This window comes from Anser anser, assembly GCF_964211835.1.
Source record: "Anser anser genome assembly, chromosome: 27".
NCBI classification, from domain to species: Eukaryota; Metazoa; Chordata; class Aves; order Anseriformes; family Anatidae; genus Anser; species Anser anser.
This window is the reverse complement of record NC_139748.1, coordinates 3,237,275-3,263,700: the sequence shown is the minus strand read 5'-3', so window position 1 is coordinate 3,263,700 and position 26,426 is coordinate 3,237,275. Positions and strand designations below refer to the sequence as shown.

Below are 26,426 nucleotides of genomic sequence, written 5' to 3'. Positions count from 1 at the left end.
CCCTTATAGCACAGGAGGAGATGTGACAGATCTAAATAAGTAGCAAGGCACCGAGAAGGGAAAGTGATGCTGCTTCTCCTGTCAGGTCTGGCAGTGTACGCTACAATTAGTGCCAAAATCATCCGTGCCCACATTTTGAACCCCCTGGCAGGAGCTGGAGGAGGCTCGAGTGATCCAGGCTGAGTGGCAGGTTGTTATCAAAGTGCCTGCCACTGTCCAAAAGCTTCTTGTTGTTAAGTCCTGTGATTTTTGTGGCTGGATTACAGCAAGTGCCCTCAGCTCGCTGGGAATCTTCCATCGGAGTGGCCCAGAGGTAAGGAGCGATTCAGAGGCATGTGTTGTCACTGGCACGTCTGTACCAAATCAGTGGGCACTTAGTTATCACAATGAAAGGTTTTTTTATAGTGGCCAGGACCAGTTTTATAAAGCAGTGTTTGAATTGTGATTCCACATGATGACTGGAGTTAAAAAACGGGCACATTCTGCTGAATTTGTACCTCCTGACACTTGTGAATGCTGCCTCCTAGTAGCAGGTGAGGGGAAAAAAATGTATCTATCTGGATTTTCACTTCTAAGCTACACAATTATTTGTGTGGGGTAAACTTCACAGAGTAAAATTCACTTCCAGCCTGTGTTCCAATAAAAATTTACAAGAGCAGAGCAACATTGTGGAAAGTCTTGTGATGGACCCTTGCACAAGAGCGGATTGCTTCATTTTTTCCAAACATTTTCAGCATTAATATCTGAGTGAATGCTGGGGTGAATCTGTAATAGCTTTCACAATCATCCCTCAAATGTGACCCTGTATTATTCCATCTGTCTTTTTAACCAAATAATTCTCTGCTGGTGTAGGCTTCGTTGGCCACTTTGTGAGGAAACTATTTGGTATTCTGGTGGCCTAAAACTATCTACTTCTTTCTCTATTTCCACTTATGCAGTGATGAAGCAAGAGATTAAGTGTATCAGTCAAAGGAAGTGGCTTCGAAGTCATTTAAAAATGTGTAAGGACCTAGATTTTGTATCTAGCAGTGTGACACACAGTTTTGCTTACGTAGTCTTTGAAGGTGCACTCTTAGTCCCGTTTTGGGCACAGAGCCTATCTATGCTGGTCTTCACATGTTTTGGGCTTTCTAGCTTCACACGTTGTGCTTTAATTTAGGCCTAAGGCCTCTTGTCATGTTCACGCTGAAGATTGGCACTCTTCAAACTCGACGCAGCTTGCTTGGTGCTGGAGCACTGACTGCACGCCACCTTGGGCCTCTTCCATTGTCGGTGTCTGTTGAAAAAGCTGTCGGGGCGTGTTCCGTGAGCTTCACGTAAACAACAGGCCGGACTCATTCTTGCTGAAGCTCGGTCAGTCTCAGAGCTAAATGGATATTTGTATTTTTTAAAACCGAGACAAATAATGTTTTGATAAAGGGGCAGCTACTGGGAAAAGCTCCAAAAGGTGCAGACAAATTGTGTGTGAGCTTCGTGTTCCCATTTTTTGCAATGTCCTTTGGTCCCCAAACCCCTTTGCTTATCTGGGCAGTCTGTTGCTGGAGCGTGACATAGATAAGAAGAGGCAAAATCACATGACTTTATTAGTTTATTTTAAATTCTCTTTAGTTTGCCTTGTATATAGAACTGTCAGATGTGCCCAGTAGACACAAGACCTGTTTCCCTTTTGGTTTTACGTTCCTAAATTACTTAGGAAGACAGTCTCCAAACACCTGTATTTCTGGCATTGTCTCCTCTGTTAGTGGAAATTTCCTATCCCAAACCAGGCCATATGCTGGAGTGGGATGAACTAATAAGCTTCTGCTGTAGCACAGCAGGGAAGAATCCTAGTGTGGCTGCAGTTACGTTGGGGCGATACTGGGTTATTTTTAATTAGCACTTTTCTCCAGGAAATAAGCGTAGTCAGAGAAATGCAAAAGATCAAGCCTGTTTTATCAATCTTGCTTTATAACGGCTTGCACAAATTTCTACATACGTTGACATGCAGATGGCAGTGCATAGGAGTGCTATGGTGCTAATTTCCCTTGTGTGGCATTACCCAGAGACATCAAGCTGTCAGCATTCAGATGACATAAGAAGTGAAGCACCAGAGATTTTGTTTGGCTTATATTTGACCGGCTTTGTTCCCTGTTATTTTTTCCCCTCACTGGTGTCCAAAATGTGAGGCATGCTTTCTAATGAGAAATCAATAGAGTGCAGACTCACTTTGTTAAGCTTGTGTCACGCATGCAAGATGACAAGAAACACTGCAGACAGCAAAGCAGCTAAAATGTCCCCCTGGCTAATAGCTGCTCGGAAAATGCTGATGCTTTTTCAAAGCATAGCACGGCTGATATTTTCTGATGAGAAGAAATTTTGGGTGGTGCATCAGCAACTTGGAATTAATTTCACAGGAGACGTTTGAGGCAGGCATCCTGCTTTTCTCTCTTGTCATTCTTGCATACTGCATAATTCGAGAGCACTTCTCTTAGTTCCATGAATTCTGAATCTATAGAGGTTTGGAATAACCCGTTTTCCATGTATGCTTTTGATGGGTATTTGGCTATAGGGTATATCCTCGTTGTATGATAGAGCAAGAGAGAAACCTAATAATGCAGTAGAACTGCAGAAATGCTGGCATAGAGACAGCTTCTTGCGTGAAGTATGAGATGATTGAGTACGTGCTAGAAGAGCTGAATATATTCATAAACTTGCAAATGCACGTTGGAATAAGAAGAACTGATCCATAGCTGCAGGAACAGGCCCAGCTCAGGTCTCTGTGGTAGTCTCAGAACAAAGGAGGCTCCTCTTCAGATCTACGCAGTTCAGGCTTTACCTCTGATCCCCTCTGATAGAGCCAGTCGTGCCGTTCCCTTACCATCCTGTGGCTATTCTGTTTACAGTGTACGTTCTTGGAGACTACAAGTCACCGTGCTTGTACAGGTTCTTGCACAACAGGCACCCACAGCTGTTATACTATACTAGCCTGTAGACACTCCCTTAATCCAAATAATAGTACACAAAGGTTGTTTACTTGGGATATGCACTGTTCCTTGGGGTATGCTTTCAGAAACCACACAGGCTGCAAACGTAATAAACTATGTAACAATGACCTCTCACGACAAAGTAATTAGGTGATTTATAATAATAGGCCATTTTAACTGACTTAAAAGAGAGCGCCTGCTCTTGTATGCCAGAGAAAGGAGCTGAGATGGCTTAGTTGTTTCTGTCTCTTACCGTAGGTCTCTTCCTCAGATTCAGACCCTGAGCCCCTTGGTCCCAGTCCTAAGAGAGGTGACCCATCTGTCATTGGGTTTGAAGTGGATGAACTGCATTCCAGGCTAAGAAGAGAGTGCCTTTCAAGTTGAGCCTCCCTCAATAATCAACATATCGGTTTGTACTGATAGAGATCACCTACTGAATTTCATTACAGAGTGATGCTTACTGTGGTCCTTGCAGCATGCTGTCTACTTGGCAGCTGCTTTGCATCCTGGAGTTGGCTGCAGTTCAATGGTAAAGGAATTCTTAACTGTTTGTCATTGTAAAGCACTTTGGGATGAATGGTGTTACATAAATGTAAGATTATGATTAGGCATTAATCTGCACCGAAATAATGAAGAATATTTAAATGTGCTTTTTCTTCCAGTAAGTCGTATTTAATATGAAGGGGAATCAATTTATCACTGTCTTGCTATGACTTTCTCCTACCCCTCCAGCTAGAATTGCAAATTGTGATTTGCAGAGAAAATGGTTGGCTGTCGATGGCAGCATAATTGCAAATGGCCCCATGATCCAAAGTGAAGCTATTTATCCTCAGCGGCTTTTGGAGTTCTACTTTCAAATGTTTTCATCCAAACAAGTCAGTGACCCTGAACCTACAAGGCCATATTACACAAGAACTCATAGCTGCAGAGCTGCTGTGCACGGGCCTGGTACATCGTGTGACAGACGAGCGCCCTGTGGCAGAGGTAATGCTAGGGGCATTAAGGCTGACTGCACTGATTTCAACTGAGCTGTTAGTGCCAGGAGACTCTGAAGGTCTTGCGGTAGCTCTGACTTTGAGTTTAAAATTTGAGACTTTGCCTGCATTTAATCTCTTCTGAATAAAACCAGATCTGATTAGAGACACTCAAGTTCTTACAGTTACTTGCTGTGTGTACCTTAATGAGCAGAAAAGAAAGGCCTTAGGACTGGGTTCTTGTTTTTCAGCTTTGTGCTCTGCTTTTGACTCCATTGGCTGCGCAGCAGAGATCACGTAAACTTTCATTGTAAAACCCTTAGCAAGGCCAACAGCTACCCAGCTCTTCTGCGTTACTGACCATGGATCCAGCAAGAAGCCGAACCCTGCTGATCCATTCATTCTGGAAGCTATCTGCCTTACTGTTCAGCATGATTATACCACGTACCTCACAACCATACCCTTCCAAGGGATTCATGAGATTCCAGGGCTTTGCTGTAACATACGTATCTCGAATGTCAACGAGTACAGAGAGAGCAAAAGACTGGCAAAGTAGAGACCCGAGTTGTTTATTTCAAACAAAGCTTTGGCTGGGTTGAAGTATTTGGGAAGGTTTCTAGAAGCACCGATCTAGTTTTGTGTCAGCTTTTTTGTATTAGAGGTATCTATCAACCTGGAAAATATTCTCCTATACAGGGTAAGTCTTGGAACCTTAACCCAAAATATTAGGGCCCTGTGAATGTGGAGTAGTGGCTACACCACAAACTGCTTAGTCAGTTCTTTTTTAAATTTCACACAGAAAGCAGCCCTAGATATGAGTGGTTTGTCTGGCAACATTCATAACAGGTAGAGCAATGGATGATGTTTGTTTACTTTGCACATAATACACACAACTTCTTTATCCCCAAAAAAAGGATGGAACAAACTTAAGAGTTGGCTCATTTTTTATTTCAAGCTGATGTCTGGTTGCAAAGAACTAGCTCAAACAGGCCTGTGTAATTAAAGTAGTTCACAGTAGATCTTCCAGTTCTATGTGCAAGAAGATAGAGAGCAAATTGAGAATTAATGACTTGTTGTGAAGAAATTACAGTCCTCTACTACTCTATAGGTAAAGAGGGAGAACAGCTCTCCAGTCACCTCTGCCATTGACACAGAATTGACTCATTGACAAAAGGTGAGTTTTTGGAATGTTGAAAGTCGTGAGCTTGCAACAAAGAACTCTATTATGGGATTTTTATTTTGAACTATTATGTTCCTTATACAAAACCAAACAGTATCAGATGTATTTTTAGGTCATGAATTCCGTTGGAAAAATCTGTGTTTAGCATCACCTTGCCAGCTTACTACTGTAGTTACAACATGATCTAATTCCTGCAGCATAGAAAACTGGCAAGAAGTGGGACGTTTGGTTATTACAGGAGTTAACTAACCAAACACCCTTAAGACTGAGCTGCTGACAAGCTTCTCAACCAAGAGAAGGGGATGTTTTTGGTCTTGGAAACAAAATCATAGTAAGAAGAACCTAATAATTCAACCTAATTCTGATACAAGATACTGTTCCATTGTTTTCATTATCTAACTGATATCATTATATATCCATATTTATTACAGCCCATAGAAAAGTACATAGTCCAAACCTTTTATTTAATGAGCAAACATAATACAGGAAATCCAAACAAGACATATCTATACATAGGCGCGCACACACACATATATACACACAAATATACATTTAAACAATGCAGAAGAGGTAGCACCATTAGGAAATATGTACTGTGCAGTAAAAATACTAGGACAAGTCAGATCTGTCTTCATTGCACCTCTTCGAAGTATCAGGAGAGGCTATAGAATGATTTAGTCAACATCAATCCAAATTTGAAAGCGTTGCCAGTTCTCTTATGTGACCGTAACTTGAATTCTCCAAAGATGATCCTTCAGGTGACTAGCTGAAGGGGACAGTATTTAGTTCATAAATTAAATGCTATGACTGTAACAACTCCGGTAATGAACTTTAAATCCATTACTCCTTAGAGGAATGAGATTGTCTCTATGCTTCAGGATGTAAGGCTAGGCACAAACAGTGGATATTTTGATTTTTTTTTTATTCTAGAAAAAGACACAATCAGATGAGTAAATTCTGTTTTAGAAGAATGCCTATCCTATAAGGTAAAAAAAATAACACACAAATCTGGATGGATTTTATTGCTGATCCTAACTACTCTAGTAGTTAATTGTCCCGACGTTACATTAGACATTAACAAACTTCAGTATTTTGATTTTACTGGGGGGAAGGGGAGAGGACAAAAAAATAGAACTTGATCTCTGCAGAAACATGATCCTAAAAGTACTGAAAGATGAAGACCGGAAGACTCAGTAAGACAGCTCCCCAGTCCACATTCAGGAGCGTCCTAACATGCCTCAGATGCCTAGAGAAGAAGCTGCTAAAAGCAAGAGACCAAGATAATAGAGCCAAAGCTATAACACTTTAAGACACTTGTTCAGTGACTGTATACTCAGAATGAAAGCTCTGGGCAATAAATGGTCTGTGTGACTACTTAAGCAATGTTGCTTCAGAGCACCATCCATCAACAAAACTGACTATTTTTCAAGATTTTAAAGCTCTACTTACAGCATGTGAAAGACTTTGCTCCGTGAATACTGTTTTAGGAAAGAAGAAAAATACAGTTAAGGCGGCATGTCAACTGTTGAAACTTAAGTGTAAGAACAAACCAGACCTAGACCTCAGTAAGTGCACCTGCCATCTGCATCTCTAATATCTGACATTCAGATCTGTTCAAGGCACGTCCCCAGTCAGAATGATACACACAAGGCAGATGCAAGAGTTTAAGGAACACTACAGTGACAGAAGATGACATCTTCTTACAGGATTCTTTTCCAGATTTCATAGTTCTCTCTATTGTTTAGGCTGTGATGGGCCAGCAGGAAGAAGAGTCCAAAACAAACAGCAATGGAAGGTATCTAGGGAAGATACTGTAGTATGTTGTAGATAAATGCTATCTGATATACTCCTCCTCAGAGATGCATGACACATCTTCATCTGTGTTTTCCTCCAAATCTGGCAAGTTGCCCCAGAGCAATACATTCGCACCTGGTGGGAAGGAGGTAAGACAGAAGAGGAAGGAAAAAAAATATATATTTTTGGATGGTGACCTTATTTTTAAGTTGCTCAACTGTCTATTTTCAGTAAAAGTAAGTACTCTTATAGCAAAAACTGGTAAGTCACATTCACGTTAAATATATGAAGATTTCCTGTTTCTCTTCCAAAGTGATCTTGTAAGTGTTGTTTACAGCATAGCTCAAAGAGTAAGTCCCTGTCTACTGATGTATTCATATCGCTAATTCACATAGCTATTGATAATCCCCTCACTGCTCATTTATTTTTAAATGCATTGATCTGAAACACAGGTGACACTGAAAGGTTTAGACAACAAGTTATTCTTGTGTGCAAGGAGGTGAAGTGATTTGTCAGAATGCTATGCACTCCTGAGGACTCGAGGCAAATTATGCTAGACACTTGGCATCCAAAGAAGATCTAGCTGAATAAAGGAGCTAGCATGAGCTGTAATTTCAGCTTGAGCTAGTGGGGACTCAGTTATATAGGGTCAAAGTGACAACATGACTCACCCAAAAAGAGTGCCCATCGGACAGCTGCCTGATAGCACAGTAAAGCTATACATACCGCTATAAATAGCAGCTGGTGGCTGTGGTGTTTATAGCAGTTATGATATTGCTCCAGAAAATCCTGACTTTCACCCACAAGAACGGTAGGTTAAGTTTTCTGATGAAAATTAATTTCTACTACAAATTTTAACTTACGAAGTAGCTACAACTACCTCCCCCAGAGTAGTTTGCTAGATTAGCAATACAGCAACACTTGCCATATGCCTCCATATGTTATACGCTCTCCATATGCTTTGACTATATTGAGATGCCTCATTAGAAAGAGGATTTGGAATTCAGGATTTCAGGGAAGAGAAGGAAACATATGTGTTCCTTACCAGAAGAGTCTAGTCTGTTGATGCCAAAGACTGCTTGGCTATGAAACATCCAGAAGTGGCCATTATTACAGGACAGCAGGCAAGGTTTGCAGGGAGAAATCACATGATAACCAACAACGTTACCGCTAAAAAGACAAGTGAAATAATGAGGAACATAAATGCCTGATGAAAAGATTGATGTTGTTTTTTCTAGCTGAAATTAACATTAAATAGCCAGGGTACAAGACCATTATGTGATGCTCCTATTTTGATAAAGTTAAGGGAACGTAATTAAACAAGCATCTTAAGTGTTTTGAAAACATCTGTCAGGAGTTACAGAATATCTAAACTTTAGATCTTTGGCACAGAGAACCATTTAGTAACCTGCATTGAGCAATCCAGATTAGTTTACATAACAATGGTATTATATCACCAATGGCGGTGTATCTTTAGTTTGAAGGCCAGTGAGTCCATTGGAATCAAATCCATCACAAACATACAGTCCATCTGTAAAGCAGCACTGTGCATGAGTGTGTGTCAGGAATAGGGAGAGACTAAGAGTAATATCTTTGAGAGAGAGTCCAAAACTAATATCCTTAAGACTAAGAATATGGAAGCTTTATCTGCTCTCCTAGTTCAAAACCTTGAATGACATTTTTCTCTCTTCTCAGTCATGCACTCCAGTGAGATATTTCAATTTCTCTACTTTTGTCATAAAATTTAAAATGCTGTGTTCCTGTCATAACCTGCCCTCTCCCCTTTAAATCCAAACAAGGTAAAAGTCTCAGTTAAGAAGCTGAAAGGATACTCTCAAATAACGCTACATGAGATGCGTTACCGGAGTTGTTTTTAGTCTTAAATATCATACATTAGTAAAGAGGATAAAAGAACTCCAAGAACTTTAGTGACAGCATCTTCCATCTGCTAGCGACAAGCAGATCTGCCAAGAGGATGTTCTATTAATTAGAATATGAGTAAGTACTTCTTACTGTGGCCTTATTCACACAATTATCTCAGTGTTGAAGCAGACATTTAATCAGGCAGGTGGCATGCAAGCTTTCCCATATACTCAGACTGACAAGGTTGTCACATTTCCACTTGGGACTTGCACAGAAATAGACTGGCAGCCAGGCCCAGAAGTAGTGGGCTGAGTTTCTATCAGGCAGCATTAAATCTGAAATAAAGTATGCAATCTGTTCATTCATCCCGTAACTTTCTCACTGCAGTAGCCTCCAGTGAGAAGGCTGAACAGCATTGCAGCAGTGCATGCACGCTTGAGAAGGTGCTAGTGTCATCGGGTGACATTCTTACCACTTTAAACACGCGATGTTCTTCAGCTTGCATTTGCAGATTTCAGTAAAATAGCAGCTGCCGATGAAGTCAACAGTACTAGGTGGGAAGAGAGTAAAAATGTTAAAGTTTAGATACATCCCTGATTACAACTGCGAGGTTTTGACAGCACAGGCATGAAGTCACAGCGAAGGGATGTTGGTGTTAGTGTTGTGCTTTCTCAACAGCACGCAGTGCCCTTTACCTGTCAGTTAGCAGCCGTGCTCATGTGGGAACAAGAAAGCGCCCCAAGACGTTACGTTAACGCGTCGCAAGTCACCTCAACGTAAACCAGTAAGCACCAGTTCTCTTGATACTTACTGACACCTACACGCTGGGGCCCTGCCGCTCTCACTGTGACTCCACCAGCCACAGATCTGATTACAGATGTCGCCCTGGCTCCTGGCGGGTCTCACCTAAGCCTCCCGCCCGGCACCTCAAAGGCTGGGACATTTAAAAGCGAGCCTCTGATTTCTTATCTCCTCTTTAACCCCTACTCCCTCATCAGCATGCTGCTTTGCAACCTCATTTCCTTGGCATTCAAATGCCCTGGTGAGAATGAAGCAGGCAGCACGGGGCCTGGGGGCAGCACCAGAGCCGGGCGGGTTCCACAGAGGCCAGGAGGGTCCTGATCTTCCTCCTCCTTCTCATCTTCCTCCTCTTCTTCCTCAACCGCCTCCTCCTCCTCTTCTTCCTTCTCCTTCCCCAAGGTTCCTCCTCTTCTTCCTCATCCCTTTCCTTTTCTTTCTGCTCCTCTTCCACTTCCTCCTGCGTCCCCCTCCTCTTCTTCTTCCTCTCCCCTTCCTCCAACCCCCTTCTCTTCTTCCTCCTCATCCCCTTCTTTTTTCTGTCCCTCCTCCCCTATTCCTCATCCTCTTCTTCCTCCATCTCCCTCCTCGTCCCCCTCCTCCTCTTCTTCCTCTCCCTCCATCCTCCTCCTCTTCTTCTTCTCCCTCCATCCTCCTCCTCTTCTTCTTCCCTCCTCCTCTTCCTCATCTCCTCCCCCTTCCTCCCCTTCTTCCATCCTCTTCTTCCTCTCCCTCCATCCTCCTCGTCCTCTTCTTCTTTCTGCCCCTCCTCCCCTTCTTCCTCATCCTCTCCCTCCTCTACCCCCATCCCCCTCCTCCCCTTCTTCTTCTATCCTCCTCTTCCTCACCCCCCGTCCTTTCCCCTCCCAGCCCCTCCCGGCTCCCCCCTCAGCGCTGGCGGGGCCTCCCCGGGGACTCACCCTGCGGGGGGGATGTCTGTGGAGTACAGGTCGGGGGCGGCGCCGGGGGCGGCGAGCAGCGCGGCCCGCATGCCGCGGGAGCTCAGCACGTGGCGGCAGAAGCGGCAGCACAGCACGGCCACGCAGCGCTCCGCGAAGGCGCCGCCGGGCCCCGACATGGCGGCGTGAGGGGGTGGGGGGGGCGCCGGGCCCGGCCCGGTAACGGCCGCGCTCGTGCCCGCCGTTTGAATCCCCAGCCGCGGCCGGCCGTTGGGCGCCGCACGCCCCGCCCCCTGCTCTGATTGGCGGAGCCGAGGGAAAGCCCCGCCCCCTCCCCCGTAGCGGTTGGAGGAGTCTAGTGGCACCGCCCTCGCCGCTTGGTTATTGGCGGAGAGGCACGCCTTGCTTTGCTCCCATTGGTTCGTCCAGCCGTCTTTCCGCGCGCCTCGCCCCGCCCCTCCGCAGTCCTCGGGGCGGAGGCCGCTGCGCTCCTCCACGCCCCGCCCACCCCCCCGTGAGGGGGCGGTGCCACCGCTACCCACCGGGGGGCGGGGCGGGCGGGGAGGCGGCTCCTTCCCATTGGCCGCCACTCCCGTCGCTCATACCTATCCCCGCGCGGCGATTGGGCGCGGGGACGGAGGGGCGGGGCGGGGCGGCGGGCTGGCGACAACGGCGGCGGGGGGGGCGAAGGAGGAGGGGGGGGGAACCGGGAGGCAGCGGCCGGAGGACGCCGGGCGGGCGGGAGGCGGCTCCGCGGCGCCCAGGTAACCGGCCCCGGGGCGAGCCCCTCCCGGCCCCCGAGCCCCATCCCGGCCCCCGGTGGAGCCCCCCCGGTTCCCTCCGGTCCTCCCCCAGCCGCAGCCTCCCCGCCGTGCGCCCCCCAGGCGGGGCTCGGGGCATCACGGCGGAGCCCCGGTCTCCGTTCGCCTTCCTCCCGGAGCCCCCGGGGCTTGCTTCCCCCGCCGGCCGCATTGTTCGTGCCGGGCGGGACGCGGGGCCGCCGGGTGCGGCGCTTCTCGGGTCGTGTCCCGCGGGGGGGGGGGGGTGAGCTCGGAGCCTTCCTCCCTTCCCGTTCTCCGCAGCCCCCCCGGGCTTAACGGGGAAAAAAGGGAAATGGGGGGAAATAGGGGAAAAAAAAAGGGGGGGGGGAAGGGAAAAGTTGAGCCCTGCCTCCCCCTGCCTGCAGGCTGGCGGGTGGGGAGGACGGGATTTGGGGGATGGGGGGACGGGGATGGGGGTGGGGGGCAAGATTGGGGGCAGGGGGGACACGGGGATGGGGACGGGGGGATATGGGGTCGGGGATGGGGGGGGACACGGATGGGGGGGACAGAGATGGAGGGGACAGGGATGGGGACACGGGGTTGGGGGGGATTAGGGACGTGGGCACGGCCCCTGCTGCCCCCCACCGCCCCTTCTTCGTTGCAGGGGGGGCTCCAGGTTTTGGTTTTTTTTTTTTTTGGGGGGTGGCTCCGGGCCGGTTTGGGGGCGGCTGCGGGTCCCTAACGCCGCCTTTTGTCGCCCCCCTGCAGGCGGACAGACCCCAGGACGACGGCCGCTGCGTGCTCCCCCTGCCCCTGGCTGGGGTTTGGTTCTCGGCGTCCGCAAGGCGAGAAAAAGCAGAAAAAGGAGAACCCCCCCCCCCAAAAAAAAACCCACCCCGGATCGCTCCGGCCCCGCCATGCGAGCCTCGAGCCCCGCTCCGCCGCCGCGCTGCTAACGCCGGGGGAGCCCCCGGGGGCTGCGGGAGCGCGGATGCTGCTGCGGGGGGCTGCGGTGCGAGCGGCCGCCCCTGGTGCCCGCTGCTGCCTGCCTCTGCCCCCCCACGACGCCCCACGCCCCATGGACTGAGCTTTGGGGTTCTCCCCCCCCCCCCTTTTTTTTTTTTTTTTTGGCCTGGGGGAGAGGGTAGGAGGAAAAGCGAGGCGCTGCGCGGCTCGCCTGCTGCTGGATCCGCTCCTCGGGCGAGCCTTTCTGGGGGAGAAAACATGACGTCGCCAGCCAAATTCAAAAAGGATAAGGAGATCATAGCCGAGTACGACACCCAAGTCAAAGGTAAGGCATCGCTTTCTTTCCCTCCGCTTCCTTGCTGCAGCCCTGGCTGGCGGCTGCGGAGTTTGGGTGGGGAAGGGGGAAACGGGCTGCAGAGCGCCTGGAATCCGCAGGGCTTTCTCATAATGCAGCGCCCTGGCGGGTTTGCAGTGCTTTTTGCGGCCCCCACAGGGTAGGTTCCACCCGTGGCGGTGCTATTTTAAGGTATCTCGTCGGTTTTACCGAGCGCAGCGGATCTCTGAGCGCTGAGAGATCCATGTTGTTCTGCCTGGTGTTCGAAAATAGGGATTTGCGTTGGAAATATGACAGCCGGTTAATTGCTTTTTAATCCTCCGATCGTAGGAATCTTTTTAAAATCTGTGCGGTGTCAGAAGAGCATATTGCAGTCGGCAGTAATTGGGACCTTGCTTAGGGTCCCTGTAAAGCTATTTGTGCTAGAAAGTTCCATTATTCGGGATTTTGCTCTTGGTGAGTCCCTCATTGCTGCCTGCTTTTTCATTCTGTGCTCTTGAGTAGAACTCCTCAAGGTTGCAGTGTGGGTATGCACACGTACATTTGCATGCATATAGAACTGGATGAAGCGAGCGCGTCAGTATTATTCCAGTATCGTCACAGGGAAGGGAAGAAAATGTCAGAAGCATGTTTGCAGTGATCATGCAAGTCTTTTGCAGGATTCAGCTGGCTGGGCTTCAGGCTATCATGTGCTCTGGGTTGAAAAAAAAAAATGGTGAAATGTCTACTTAGCTTCTTATTTTTTGCAAAGTTTTCAATATAACACTTATTAAAAATAATTATTGCTCGTGTACGGCTTGATGTATCGCTGCTAGGAAGTTATGAGATTTAATGATTTATCTAATTGGTTAAAACTTGCTTGGTATGCTTGTAGCATGCAAGAAAGATGGCCTTCGGGCAGGGTTGATTGAGTTAAATCGATGCGATTTAAAAAAATGTGATTTAAATCTGAGTAGGAAACGTAGATTAAAACTGACAATTAAAATATTATTTTGCCGTTACGTACTTGGCTATTTTTCATGCTGGGGGTGCTCACTGGTTGCAAATCATTAAAACATCTTGTTCTACAAGATGCATGTCCTACGCTGACCTTAGTGCTGTGTATCTAGAAGAAGTTTTGACATTTTTGTTTAAAAAAAAAAAAGGGCAGGTATATCTGAGCAAATATAAAGCTGGATAGGGGTTCATTTTGATTTTTTTTTTCAGTTTTTGGATCCTTAAAGTCAGAAATGGAGAAGAATGGGTTTCTTTTTTACTAGTTTAGTTTCTGTTCCTGTTTTCTCGCCATTGTTGATGGAAATGGGAATTGAAGCCAGTGTAAAATTAGAGGCTTATATGTTCTTTCATTGTTTACCCCATCAAAATATGCGTGATAGTCTGTAGCCACAATATTTGCATTTAAACCAAAGAAATGCTGATTGTAACTGGTGGAATTGACACAATAACGCCAAACGAGGCTTGAGAATTAGTAGGGCTTATCTTACCTCTTGCTTTTTGATGTGTTAGAAAAGACAAACCATCTTTCCTCTTCCAAAAAGGGACCAGCAGGATGCGTACAATGGAGTCGGGCCTTGTCCACATGCAGAGACCGCTGCTGCCCACCTCTGAAGGTACTCAGCAGAGGCCTGTCAGTTCGGTCTGTAAACGTGGTCCCAAAAACGAGGTGTTTGGCTTCTTGCCTTACCAAACCTTCCTGTCTTAACTGAGATGAGGTGAAGAAGAGCAGGGCCATGCTGGTTGGCGGCGTGCCCGGTGGCGAGCCCGGCGGTGCTGCGGGGCCATGGACAGGGCCAGCAGTGGCTGGCAGGAGGTGCTGAGCCCTCTCTTACCCTTCCTGCAAGAGGGAGGTGTAGAGTGCTGACCAGCTTGAATCCACGCCTGAAGGTAGGGCAGCAAGCTTGGTGCATCGCCTTGTTTGCTTCTGAGTGCAGCAGGGAGCTCCTCGCCTCCAGCGGGCTCCAACACTGGGCAGTGGGCATCTTCAGCACGTGTCCTCTGGGAGCAGGGCTGGGGGAGACTTCACGGTTACAAGCTCTTTCTTAGGCTTCGTGAGGCTTGCCGTACGTCTCACAGATGCTTTGGTTCCAAGTCAGGTGCCCATTTAGCGGTATCGGAGTGGGAAGGCCTCTTGAGCATGTACTTCAAGAGGCGTGCTGGTCTCCACTGAGGTGGTTCTAAACACGCTTAAAAGTGTGGTGCTGCCTAATCATTAAACATGGTCCTTACGGAAAAACTTTGGTGTCCCAATCCGATTCTTAACCTATGTGCAGGAACAGCCTAGAAGCGGTGTTAACTCTGACTGTGGGTTATTTGGTGTCTTCTGTCTTCTGTTGCAAAGTGATGCCGTGAAGCGGTCACCGTGGGAGTGAGATGAATCAGGTGCTGGCGTGCTCCATACGCTGCAAGGTGTCATCTGTTTCTCTCAGATGAGAAAATTCTCTGATATTTTTTTCTGGCATTTAGAAACTTGCCGCGTTCTTTGCTACGCGTCGTTCCGGGCTGTGCGTTGGAAGCTGTGCTTACAGGCATCGTTTGAAACCATTAATCCACTAGCATACTCAAGCACTTCAAGTTATTACTAATAGAATGACTGAGCTTTGTTTAAAAATTTAATGGCCTTAAGTTAATCAAGACCACTTAAAGAATAGTACTGCTGCATGGTTAATGGATCGTTTCCACAAAACTTTGTTTTTCTGCTGCTGAATGAACTTGGCATCTTTTGTTGTAAAAGGTGCGTGGGGGGCACAGGGTGTTGTCAACTGAGACTTTCTGCTCTCCCTTGGCCTTGACCCATGGGTATTTGTTGTCTTCTTCCAGCTGCCAATTCCCTGCTTTTTGGGATGAAGCTGGCTCTTCGTGGTTTGTGCATGCAGATAATGAGGGCAGGGAGATCAACGGTAGGTTGAGATGAATTTCTGAAGATTCAGAATTCCTTCTTACACGAAAAACTTCTTGCCCAGGGACTAGGAGGCAAGAAGAGAGCGATGTTTCTTACGAGCTTCCTTCCAGCCGTGGCTGCCCGATGACCCCCTGTTCTCCTGCATCTGGAGGTTCAGTTACAAACTTGTGTCTTCTGCAGAAGTGAATTAACCTGTAGAGGTGTCCAGACAGGGTGGCTTTACTATACAGCTGCTCACACTTACCTCTCTTCCTCTGAGTCTCCTGCATTTAATGGTTGCAGCAAAGCCTGGCTGCAGGGCTGCGCCGCTCGCCGTTTCACGCCGGTGGTGAAGAGAGGAGAGGCTGCAGGCATGGGCGCGCTCTTCTTGAAAGACTTGCCGCGAACGCTGCTCTTTGAGGGGAAAAAACCTCTGAAATGGCTGTGTCATGCGGTAGGAATTCTCTTGACAAGATGACATGGGGTCAGCAGGGGAGGGAAGTGCTGCTTTGATACGTTTCTGTCCCATGTGCTCGCAAAGATTACGAGTTCTGTGAAGCTGGAAAGTGAGATTCTGTGGTCTCCATATGGAGCCTTTGATAGCTCAAGCTCATCCCCTTGTCTGGATTGTCTCTCCCAATTCCTTTGTGCAAGTTGCGGTAAGGCAGAGATAATTAATTTATGCTGTGCAGTGTGCTCCATGTGCGATTTGGACGCTGCCTATCTGTGCCCGACCGAGGGCTGTCAGGCTGTTTTTCGGGTTAACATATTAAATTGGAGTGTACATTTGCTGAGGAAAGAAGAGCCAGTGATTTATCTCTTAATTCTTCTTTTCTTTCTCGTCGTGTCCCACGAGAGCATTATATTTAATTAGTTTGTATAAAGCTCCAGTAAATAGCTTCATGGTTTGGGCTCCAGAAATTTAATACTGACATTTTTTACGCAGCGAGGGTTCGTGAGCCGCTTCTGTCCTTGAGCAGGCTCTACCAAAGGTTAAAACGCATCTCCTGCAAATCTTGCAGCGCAGTTCAAGAATCGCTGGGAATATGAAAAATAGATGAGTTCATCGTAGCAGGAGCGAGCCCGGCACAGAGGTGGCTGCGTGTTTGTCCAGCTGAGAGCGTCTCGAGCTAAGGGGAGATGCCTGGTAAGGGGAACTTCAGGCAAGCCTCCTCCCAGGTGCTACCGAATCCAGGGTACTGTAACATCTAAAACTTCCCCCCAAATTGCTGGTACGTTCCAGCTAAGTCCCCTTTTCCTCTCTGGATCGAATGGCTGGTGGTGTATTGGAGCTGACTGATCTTTTGCCTTGAGTGCTGCCCGCAATCAGCAGGTGTCTCGTTTGTCTTCTCCATCTCCTGGCTGCCCTGTGTGATTTTAGGCAGCCTTAGCTCTGACAAGTGGTGCTGAGCTTCTTTATCAAAGGTTACAAAAGCAGCTGTGGCTGGGTCAAGCAGCTGTAATGTGGGGGATAGGAAATATACCGCTTTTGGTGGTGATTCGAAACAAGAAAATTGGGATTTCTCTCAACTGTCATAAGCTTTCTTTTGTTAATACTTCGGATAAATTGATTCAAATAACCAATTTCTTTTGTTACGACCTAGGAATTTCCAGTATTGTTGACATTGCATAGGTAAGGTGATTTCTGTTGTGCAGGTCTTCAGTTGAGGTCGCGGAGTTGGTTCCTGCCCACCATGATTCTGTTTGCAGATCTTCGCGCTGCGTTCGTGTGCTACGGGTGAACTCCTGGCCACTGCTTCGGCAACGCCTGTTTAATACCAAGTGTAAATAGGCTCTTCAGCCATGCACCCTGGTGTGGCTTGGTGGAATATTTCTAAATTTTGAGATTGAGAGTTTGTATATATTGCATTACCATTTAAAATGTAGAACTACCTTTTAAGGGTTTTTTTTTTTTACAGTTAATCATTACTCCGTGTGTGTAAGTGATTCCATTTGTTTGCAACAATGACTTGCTCCAAGCTCTGGCTGTGGAAATGCTTCAGAATCATCTGTTTCTCTGCAGTTCTTGATAGTGCAAATCCCTCGAGTTTTGGAGCTGCTCAGATTGGGCCAACTCAGCCGCCTGCTGCCAGGAAAGGGGGAAGGGGCTGTTGGGAGATTGGTTTGATGTTACAGCAATAGTTTGTGTTTCTTTGTCTCGTGTATGGCTCCTACCAATGGATTATTAGCGAGGATTATTAACGAGGCAGCAGAGAGGTGAAAGAATTCAGTTTCCTCCTCCTTTCCTCTCCTAAATTCCCCTTGGGTCTCTTGCAGATCCACCGAGTGTTGCAAGGCGAGAGACCAGAGCTGACCACGAGACCTCCGTGCACTGCTGTTTCTTCCAAAAGCAGAAGAAATTGTCAGAGTAACTCCAGGAGGGCTTTCTATAAAAAGTTTACTGGTAGTAGCCAGAGTTTTCCCAAATTTCTAACTAAAAGAGCCCCACTACGTTTTTCCTTAGCTCTAACTGGTTTCCTTTTGTGGTAAGGGTACACATGAGTATCTTTCCCTTTTTTCTTTCAGTTACCTCCTGACTTCTCTTTTTTTTTTTTTTAATGCATACTATTTTTTTGCCCTTTTTTGGAATTTACTTGGAAGAACCTATTTGCCTGATCAGCTTTCAGTTGTCTTTATGAAGAGTGAAAAGTCAAAATCTTTGAGATGAAAAGTATGTCTCAACATGTTCTTTTGAATAGCTTTTGTTACGCCACGCACAGTTTAGATTCATTACTTATTACTTTATGCAGTTCATTTTTGTATGACTTTTGCAGATTTCATGGTTTTTTTTTGAGATTTCTGTGCAGCTGCAGCATCACGGGAGTCCTGCTCTCTGAAGGTTGTCAACAATTTGTAGGTGATGGAGGCAAGTGGCGTTATGATTTGACTTGCCAACTGACAAAAAAGTGAGGAAAACGAGAGGAAAGGGTCTTAACTTCACAGAAATTCCGTAATTAGAGTCCATTCTTCATTTCCACTTTGTCTTTCTTCTTTTCTTCCAAAATGGCAATGTTACAAAAGACAAAGCAGAGCTTTCTTTTTGTGAAATCTCTAGGTAGTGGGCAGTAAAAGTCTTGAATTGAGTGTTTGAAGTCAGTAAATGCATGTGCATGCAGAATAACTGCTTCGAGGAAGCTCAGCCTGTATTTTTTTCCATGTAGATGCTGCAAGTGGATTTGAGCCATTTTAAATGTTATTTCTTGCCATCAAAATAACCATTCACTACTGTTAAACTGTAAAGCTTCTGACCCAGTCATTTTGCTTTGAACTGGTGCTGTGAAAGTTGATCGGTGCTTGACCAAAAAAAATCTGAGGGGCTTGGGAATTTGAAAATAAGTAAATAAATCGATTGTTTCCTCTGTGATTCTGGATGTAAACCTGCCGGGTGTTCTGTGCAGCTCCTGTGCCATGGTTTGGTCTGGTGTGCACGCGTTTTGTATGCTGCAGCATGTTCCAAAGGATACTGCAGGAAATCCTTGGCGTAAAACACAAGCCGCAAATTTACAAATTGCTCGCTGGGTTCTCCCCTGTCCTTCAACGAGTGTTTTCTCAAATGTTTTCTCTCAAGGTGTTGTTCAACATGGTGCAAAAATTCCTGGGTCCTAAGCGCCTTCAACAAGCCACGAAATGATTTTTGCACAAATTTATTTCTGTGAAACCGGCTGAATGAGGCCGGCAGCTGATTTATCTGGTGGCACATAAGCAGCTCCCGGCTTTTTGGCTCTTGAGAAGGAGCCAAATAAACAGATTAGCTCTAAACCAAGCACAGATTTTTTTTTTTCAGTAGTGAAGAGCTGCAGCAGGGTAATTTGGTCAGTCCTACTAATTCTGAAGTTTTATTACTGTCAGACTTTCCAGGAAGAGCTTTTTGGCCTCCATTCTTTTAAATAGGGAAGGTTTTTTTGGTTTGTTTTTGTACCGCTGTCGTTGGACAAAGGTTTTCATGCAGATGTAAGCCATGGAGCAATGCAATTCATAGATGGTGAGTGCTCGCAAATTGAATCTACCTAAAATACCGGCAGTAGTTGCCCAGGAGTTAGTCCCTGACTTTCTTTGGGTAGCTGTCCGGTCCCACTCGAATGATGTGCTCTCGTTTTTCTTGGAGGAAGGCAGGTTTTGTTTGACAGACCTGTAGCTGACAGAATTGCTGAACTGTCCTCTCTGAACAAGTGGATCAATTGTTTTCTGAGCAAAGATCCTCAGCCTCGGTCACTCAAAATATTTCCGTGTCACCGTCATGTTTTTGTAAGGCGAACTGTGCGGAGTAATTGAACCTGGCTTTCTTGCCATGGCCCTTAATACGTTGCTAGCTGAGGAGGGATAGGATGATAAGCAACCCAAAAACTAGCACTTACTCTATAAGCTGATTGTTCAGAAAGATGGTTTTCTATTTCCTTTGGTTTTAGCCTCTGTGCTGAAGCAATCGCCCAGGACTGAGGAGACCTCTGGTGTTCTGGGGCTGGTGCACGGTGCTGTGTGTTCGATCTGTCTGCGCCGGCTCATCCGTTCCCGGAGCAGTGCAGCACGTGGCTGTAAGCTTTTGTTGTAAGACGGGAAGGTTTTTTCCCCCTGCATTTGCAGTTTGAGGCTCGGTAATGATTGATGGGACTCCTTTCTGTTGGCCGTTTCTCACCCTCCCCGTTTCCCCGCCGTGCTGTTGCTCCAGGTCCAGAAGCAGTCGCAGTGGCACTGCAGACAATGTGGCGAATGGTGATCTTTTAATCACCAGCCTGTTCAATTTCGTTCAGAGGGTGTCTGGATATTGCAATAATAAAATATGATGCTGTCTGCTGCGGATGGAGGCTTAGCAGTGGGAAACCTAGAGGGGAAGAGCGGCTTGTGCTAGCTAGCCCTTCGCAGGCATCGCCCTTCCTCGGCTTAGTGAGCTGGCTGACATGGGGTAGGGGCTGTCATCTAGGCATTAATTGATCCCCTGGTTTCCCTTCTCAAGAGGGAGCGAGTGATCCATGCAGGGCAGGAGAAAACCGAATTGAAGGACAATTTCAAGGAACTTTCAGGGCTGTGGTGTGTTACGTGTGGTTATACCTTTATTTGGGGACTATTTGAGATGCCTACTGGATGGGGTTTAAATACAGTGGCATAAATTAGTGTCATGTCTTTGAGGATGCTCCTGCATGTTAGCATTTAATTTGCAAAGTTAGATGGTATGGGAAATTCCACAAAATGCTTTCCTTTGTGCTGGCTAGCACTGGGGCAATGCTCTTGCTGTTCTACTGCTAGGAGTACCTGGTATCTAAAACGCGCTGTATGTGATGTTTGTGCTTTAAGGGGACAAAAAAACCCACGCAATTATTCATGTTTGATTAGCACTGATTGTTCTTAAAATACGAACAAGTCTAACACAAGGACACGGTTATGGGTCGATGAAGCTCGTTCCTCATACCATGTGCTGTTCCCCGGTGCAGTGCCCTTCTCCTTGCCCCATCCCAATCCACCTGGGGGTTTCTTGGTGGAAATCACGACTGCGATGACTGAACTTCTGAAGCTGTTGATGGCATTATGAATAACCATCTGGGAAACTACAATTAATGAACCGAAATGAAGCTTTCTAGAAAATGGATGCTCTTCCACCTTCTTGGAAAGCCACAGTGATACCATGTGCCTATGAAGCTGGATTTGGACGTGCAGCACAAAGGAAGGGCGGAGTGAAGTTTAATAAAAACGCTTGTGTGCCTTCCTTCTTAAAGGGTTTCTCCTCTAATGGCAGCATTTGACACATCCAGTGACAGGGTTCATTTTATTTATTTATTTTGTCTTCAGTACATGGAAATTCAGGTCTGGGGGCCATAAAACAAAAATATCACTCCTGCGTTTTTAAAGTGGGAATAGCAACGCTTCTCAGCACCAGCTCTATTACAGGTTTGCTTTGAAGAGTCATATCTGATGAATGTGAAGTGCTTTGAAAGCTCAGGATAGGAAACATGTCCATAAGCAGCCATTATTACCGTGAAAAAAATTGTCTCCCTTTTTATTAGTATGTGCATTGGATATATTAAGGAACAACAATGACAAACCATAGCATACTAAATATTTTATGAAGTGTACCAGTACAGGGCTCTGAAGGGAGACATGGAGGCTTTTCCCCTGCGTTCAATAACCAGTTATTCAGAAACTTAATAAATGAACGTCTCTGTGAAGTGGTTTTGGGCAGGAGCCTGTTTTTGCTTTGGTCTCCTCATTGAAAATAACTCTTCCTAACTTTGTGTTCTTTCCATCTGTTGAAAAAAGAGGCTTGCTTCATCCCATTTACCCCTTAAAATCGGTAAACCACCAATATTTCTGCCTTGCAGTGGGCTTGTTGCACCCGTACCAGCTCACCAGGACCGACTCCCCAGCACTGAGGAAGGATGCTGAGCCGAACAAAAGGCTGCCAGTAAACGACTTAAAAGTCTGCAGCTGGAAAAGGGAGGGGGAACGAGTTTCTGCTCTCTACAGAGGGAGGAACAAATGCAACATTACAAAGGTCACAGGATATAGTAATGATGTTTGGATGGAAACTTAACTTGCTATGAATGAAAATGTGCTCTTGTGTTTTCCCCCTGGAGCTGAATGTCTGAAAACTCTGGATACTTGTTGTTCTGTTTCGTTTCTATTTTTTTACTCTTTTTTTGGCTCTCATGAGCTTCCATGAGTTGTGCTATAGAAATAAGAAACATGGAGGGCAGGCAGCGCACAGCTGCTGGCAGAGGCTCCAATGCCACATCTCTGTTGCTTTAACCAAAGCTGTGGCGTTATTAGCTCCTGGCTAATGTAGTGCAACTGTCTGAAAGTCAGAGATTGCTCTGTGCTGAAAATATTCATGGGGTTGCTTTGCAGTGAGCTTGCTGCGCTGCCAGCGGCACGGTTGCTGGTGCCAGGGGAGCTCCGAGCACGGGCTGAGCACCGCTCCTTAAGGCAAGTGTGTGTTGTGTTGTCTAAACGTCAGTGGAAAAGGTTTTGACCCCTAAATTGTAATACTTTATTTTCTGCAAGAAGCATGCTGGTTAGTTTCAATGGAGGGTTCTTGGGTTTTGTTTTTCCTCTCCGAACGACGAAGGTGCTGAGCATGGAGCTGTGCCGAGGGGTTCCTGCAGCCCCAGAGCTGAGCGTGGGTTGTGGCTCCTGAGCAGCGCGAGGCTCTGGTGCTGAGCGCTGAGCTCCTTCTGCCTTTCCCCCCTCCGTGTGCTCTAATCCTGTCCAGATTGTCTGAGTTTTGTGAGGTTTGGTCCCTTATCAATACACGTGTTGTTGTTACCTTCCATTATGTGATTAACTTCTGCCCATAATGATGAATTGCTTTACTCAGAAGTGTAAAATCCTTTTGTCAGCCCGGTTATCTAATGAAAATGTGTTTGCATTCATCGTTCTTGTACTTCATAAGGAATTCATCTTTACTTAGGCTTTAAATCAAATTATCTCTTTCCCCCTTTATCCATCAGAGTGAACTTAATAGCCATAAAGAGCTTGTTGCATCCATCTTTTGATGAAATGCCTTTCATCTCCTTCTCCCCAGAAATGTTGTCTATGAATGCCCCCTGGGCTGAGGTAGCAGGGTTACTTTCAGATTTGAAACAAGGGAATAAATTCCGGAACCGGGCTCTGTGGAAAATACCTATAGGCGGATTCCTCTCCTGCGCCTTGAAAGCACTGACAGCTGTTGCTGCCACGGGAGAAGGTTTTTGGTTTGGTTTTGGGGGGTTGATTTCTTTCTTCTGAAACATTAGAATTAACACTTCGAGTTATTTTCTAGTTAACGTATCCGAACAGCTGGTCCTTCTCGCTGTGATTCCGCGCTATTAAACTTATAAATTTGCTTCGCTGCTACTGATGAGCTCCTGGCTTGATCGGGGGAGCACCCGTGGTGAGACCGTTCCAGTTGGCAATGAGAGAAGGCTGTGTCGGCATTTCGGGAAGGAGCTTGTGACCTGCAGACCCAACACAGGGAGTGGACGAGGGCGTTGTGGTGTCCTGCTGCTGAAGGTGGCTCCAGAAAGCAGCGCCCGTAAGTGGTGAAGCTCCATAACACTTGCTGCAGGCTGGAAGAGCAGCTCTGCTTTTCTCCGTGCTCTGTTGCCTTTTCCAGCTCGCTAGCATCGTTTCAGTGGTTTTATGATTAGGCTTCGTGCAGGTAGTTCTCATTCATAGCACACCCTCCGCCAAACCCCGAGCAGAAGGACCAGCTGCTGTGGTTGCGATGAAAGCGCTGCTCGTTCGCTGTTACCTTGAGCTTAAGGGTTCTGGATCCTGTGAAAGGTTTGTGGTTGTCCTTGCGAAGAAGCTGTGTGTGTTGACTCTTCAAACACCCTTATCAGCTCTGAAGGAACGATGCCTCTCCTTTCAAGGAGGAGATTACTTTCAGATCTTGCATGGAAAAGTGCAAGCAGAGGATGAAAGCTGCGTGCGTCTGTAGGAAGGAGTAAGCTGATTTTATTTCTTTGAGCATGATCAGTATTCAGCTAACCCTGCCTGGGCTGGCTGTGGTGAGGAGGCTACCTTGTGCCTACAGAGCTGCTCTGAGCCTTTGACATCCAGCTCTGTGCAGGGCTCTCTGATGTACAAGGAGAACAGGTTCCTTTTCCTTGCCTGCCTCCTTTTTTTTGGCTTCTTGTGTGCCTCAAAGCTTATTTTGTTAACAAAACCACCCCCTCCCTAAAGACTCGCTACACACGCTTTTAGCTTGATGGCAATAATACTAAAATCTGTTGACCATTACCTTTTTAGGAGTCTTGAGTGGCTTTTATCAGATATGTCAAAAGCTTTTATTTTACATCTTTCAATGTACGGAACATTTATTTATTTGGGGAAGGTGAGTGTTCATCAGTAACCCAAACAAAATGCCTGTTATCAATACTGCAAATACGTCTCTGTCATAAATCTGTTACAACTCACGTTTTATTTCTACATGACTTTCCAACCCCCTGCTTCACCCAACGTCTCAACTCTATTTAGGTCACAGTCTTTGCGATGTCCCCTTGTCTATCAATGAAAATGAGGACACTCACATAATATTTCTTACGGAGAAGTGAGAACTCTTGCATCTTTGATATTAAAAAAAAAAAAAAAAAGCCCAAAAGGCAGGGGGGTTTATTTCTTTTTGAGGATTACTCTTGCAGAATTCCGATTCTGAAACTTGCCGTAGTATATTTGAAGCATTATAGATGTTACTCCTCGGTTACTTTGAAGCTAAATAAAGTAAAAAATTTGTGGGTATAACTGGCTGTGTATTTATAAAATGTATATAATAATATACTTTCCTCTTTTAAATGCCATCCATTTTCCTTCTAAATGGATTTATATGTTTATGGTGATTGGAAGAACATCCACTCTAAATTAGCCTTTTTGCTGATCTTAGAGCTTCCTGGGTGTTGTTTTCCACTTGGTCTTCCTCCAGAGTTTGCTGCTGTTAATTCAGATTTCTTTTGAAGAGTTTCGTTGTTCTTCTGGCTGTTGAGTTACAGCCTCTCAGCAGCCCCTGCACATGGCATTGTGTTCTAAGTAGGCTGAAAGTGGGTAAAAAGATTAAAGGGTAGTGAATTACTTGAAATGACCTTAAAACAAGGTCTCCAGTGAGATTTATGGGATTCAGTTACAGATCTTGAAACGTGTTGAGAGAATGTCAGACCTTTTTTTTTTCCTTTTTTCTGTTGGTCTGGCAGTGCAGCCTGTGTGGTTGGAAAGGACGTGCCTCTTCTTTTCAAGAAAAGCTACTCAGGCTAAGGCTACTATTGCATAGTTGTCTATCTATTTTTGTCCTCTTCTATATCTTGTTCTTTGTCTTTTCAGAGGTGGCGGTGACAAACCCAGCACTGTGTAAGTGAGGAGGGTGTTGAATTGAGGTGCTCGCAGGTCTAGGTGGAAGGAGAGTGGAGGATACAGTTCACCACCCAACTGGAACCCAGTGAAGTGACCTACGAAGAGCAGTCAAAAGCGATTCCATGAAATTCCATGAATGAGGCAGTTTGTGCCATCCTGAATTGCATTGTTGTGGAGCTGCGTTGTGTCTGGATGTCCCCTCTTTTGGCTCTCTTTTTTTTTCTTTTTCTTTTCCCCTGTCTCTGTCTTCTCTCTTTGGGAAATGGACTGGGCAATAAATAGGAAATAAACACTCCACTGAAGTTTCCTAATGCAAATAAACAGGTTTGCTATTTTTAAATGCCATTTTTTTTTATGATTCTTCCAACGTTCTTCTTGCTCCAGTGGGAATGAGTTTGAGTGCTTTCTTTGAGGTTTATTTTGAGGAGTTAAAGGCTTATGTGAAAGTGCAGGCGGAGGTATTAGATTGACAGTCCTAGATGTCAAATTTGTTTTAAAACTTTTAAATCTTTAAACTGCCCCAAAGGTGGACGAGTTGAGAATATAGAGAGATGCTCGTTCCCCTGCCTCTTGTACTGGGACTGCTCTAGGGGACACGGGGAGGTGTCAGCAGCGCTTGGTGCCACGGTGAACCCCACAAACCCTCCTGGCTCCCACTCAGTGGGTGGGCGCTTGTGCTCCCTGTCCGGGTGCTCAGGCAGAGCACGGGGATGCAGGGAAAAGCTTCAGAGCTCGCTCAGCGTTCCTGTTTTGTTGTGTGAGGTATGGTGCGGGCGTTTCCCAGCTTCCAGTCTTCAGTTGCAGGTAATTAAAAATAATAAAAAAAACCCTTGCTGTTTATTTTCCTGTTGATTTTTAGTTCTTGTGGAGTTCAATTGTTTCACTTCTGGCTTGGTTTGGTGTCCGTGGCGTGACTGAGCGTTCTCCAAGGTCTGTGTTAGCTTGGGTTTTCTGTGATTTAATAGCTAACTTAATAGTGAATGTAAGGAATTTCATGTGTATATTACTGAGGTGGACAAAGGGAAACGGAAACATGATTTACTTCTGGTGGCAAGCCCTGGGATTCACATCAAAGGTCTGTGATCTGATCCGTGTGCCAGAATTTGCAGGGACAGCCGTGAGGAGTCCGTCTGCTGATGGAGCCCCAAACCCCAGCTTTGGGGGGGCCGAGGGGCGAAGCCGAGGCTTGGCTGCCTGGAAGCC

At 46.2% G+C, this 26,426-nt stretch overlaps 3 protein-coding genes across 7 annotated transcripts in view; 2 read left to right on the top strand and 1 right to left on the bottom strand.

Annotated features, from left to right (window-relative positions):
• Positions 1–4,542, top strand: part of RHEX (regulator of hemoglobinization and erythroid cell expansion) — a 39,594-nt gene extending 35,052 nt beyond the window's left edge. Inside the window, exons 9-11 of the mRNA XM_083812769.1 lie at positions 939–1,001; positions 3,222–3,947; positions 4,189–4,542. The gene's annotated coding sequence lies outside the window, so the exon portion shown is untranslated. The remainder of the gene's footprint in view (positions 1–938; positions 1,002–3,221; positions 3,948–4,188) is intronic.
• Positions 4,543–5,249: 707 nt separating this feature from the next.
• On the bottom strand, positions 5,250–10,930 carry FAM72A (family with sequence similarity 72 member A). Its single transcript, XM_083812770.1, has 4 exons — positions 10,493–10,930; positions 9,247–9,324; positions 7,957–8,081; positions 5,250–7,046 (listed from the first exon to the last, which is right to left on the bottom strand). Exons 1-4 carry the CDS (start codon positions 10,648–10,650, stop codon positions 6,952–6,954), a joined length of 456 nt encoding a protein of 151 aa, XP_083668896.1. The 5' UTR covers positions 10,651–10,930; the 3' UTR covers positions 5,250–6,951.
• Positions 10,931–11,089: 159 nt separating this feature from the next.
• SRGAP2 (SLIT-ROBO Rho GTPase activating protein 2) overlaps positions 11,090–26,426 on the top strand; it is a 106,322-nt gene continuing 90,985 nt past the window's right edge. For 2 of the 5 annotated variants that reach the window (XR_014575677.1, XM_083812758.1), the window contains exons 1-2: positions 11,090–11,235; positions 12,001–12,523. Coding sequence is in view for 4 of the 5 variants with exons in the window: in XM_083812758.1 (XP_083668884.1) it covers positions 12,457–12,523 (67 nt within the window). In the remaining variant the exon portion in view is untranslated. Of the gene's footprint in view, positions 11,236–11,257; positions 11,476–12,000; positions 12,524–26,426 lie in introns of those variants that run through there. The other 3 variants (XM_083812757.1, XM_083812760.1, XM_083812759.1) reach the window with 3 other exon arrangements.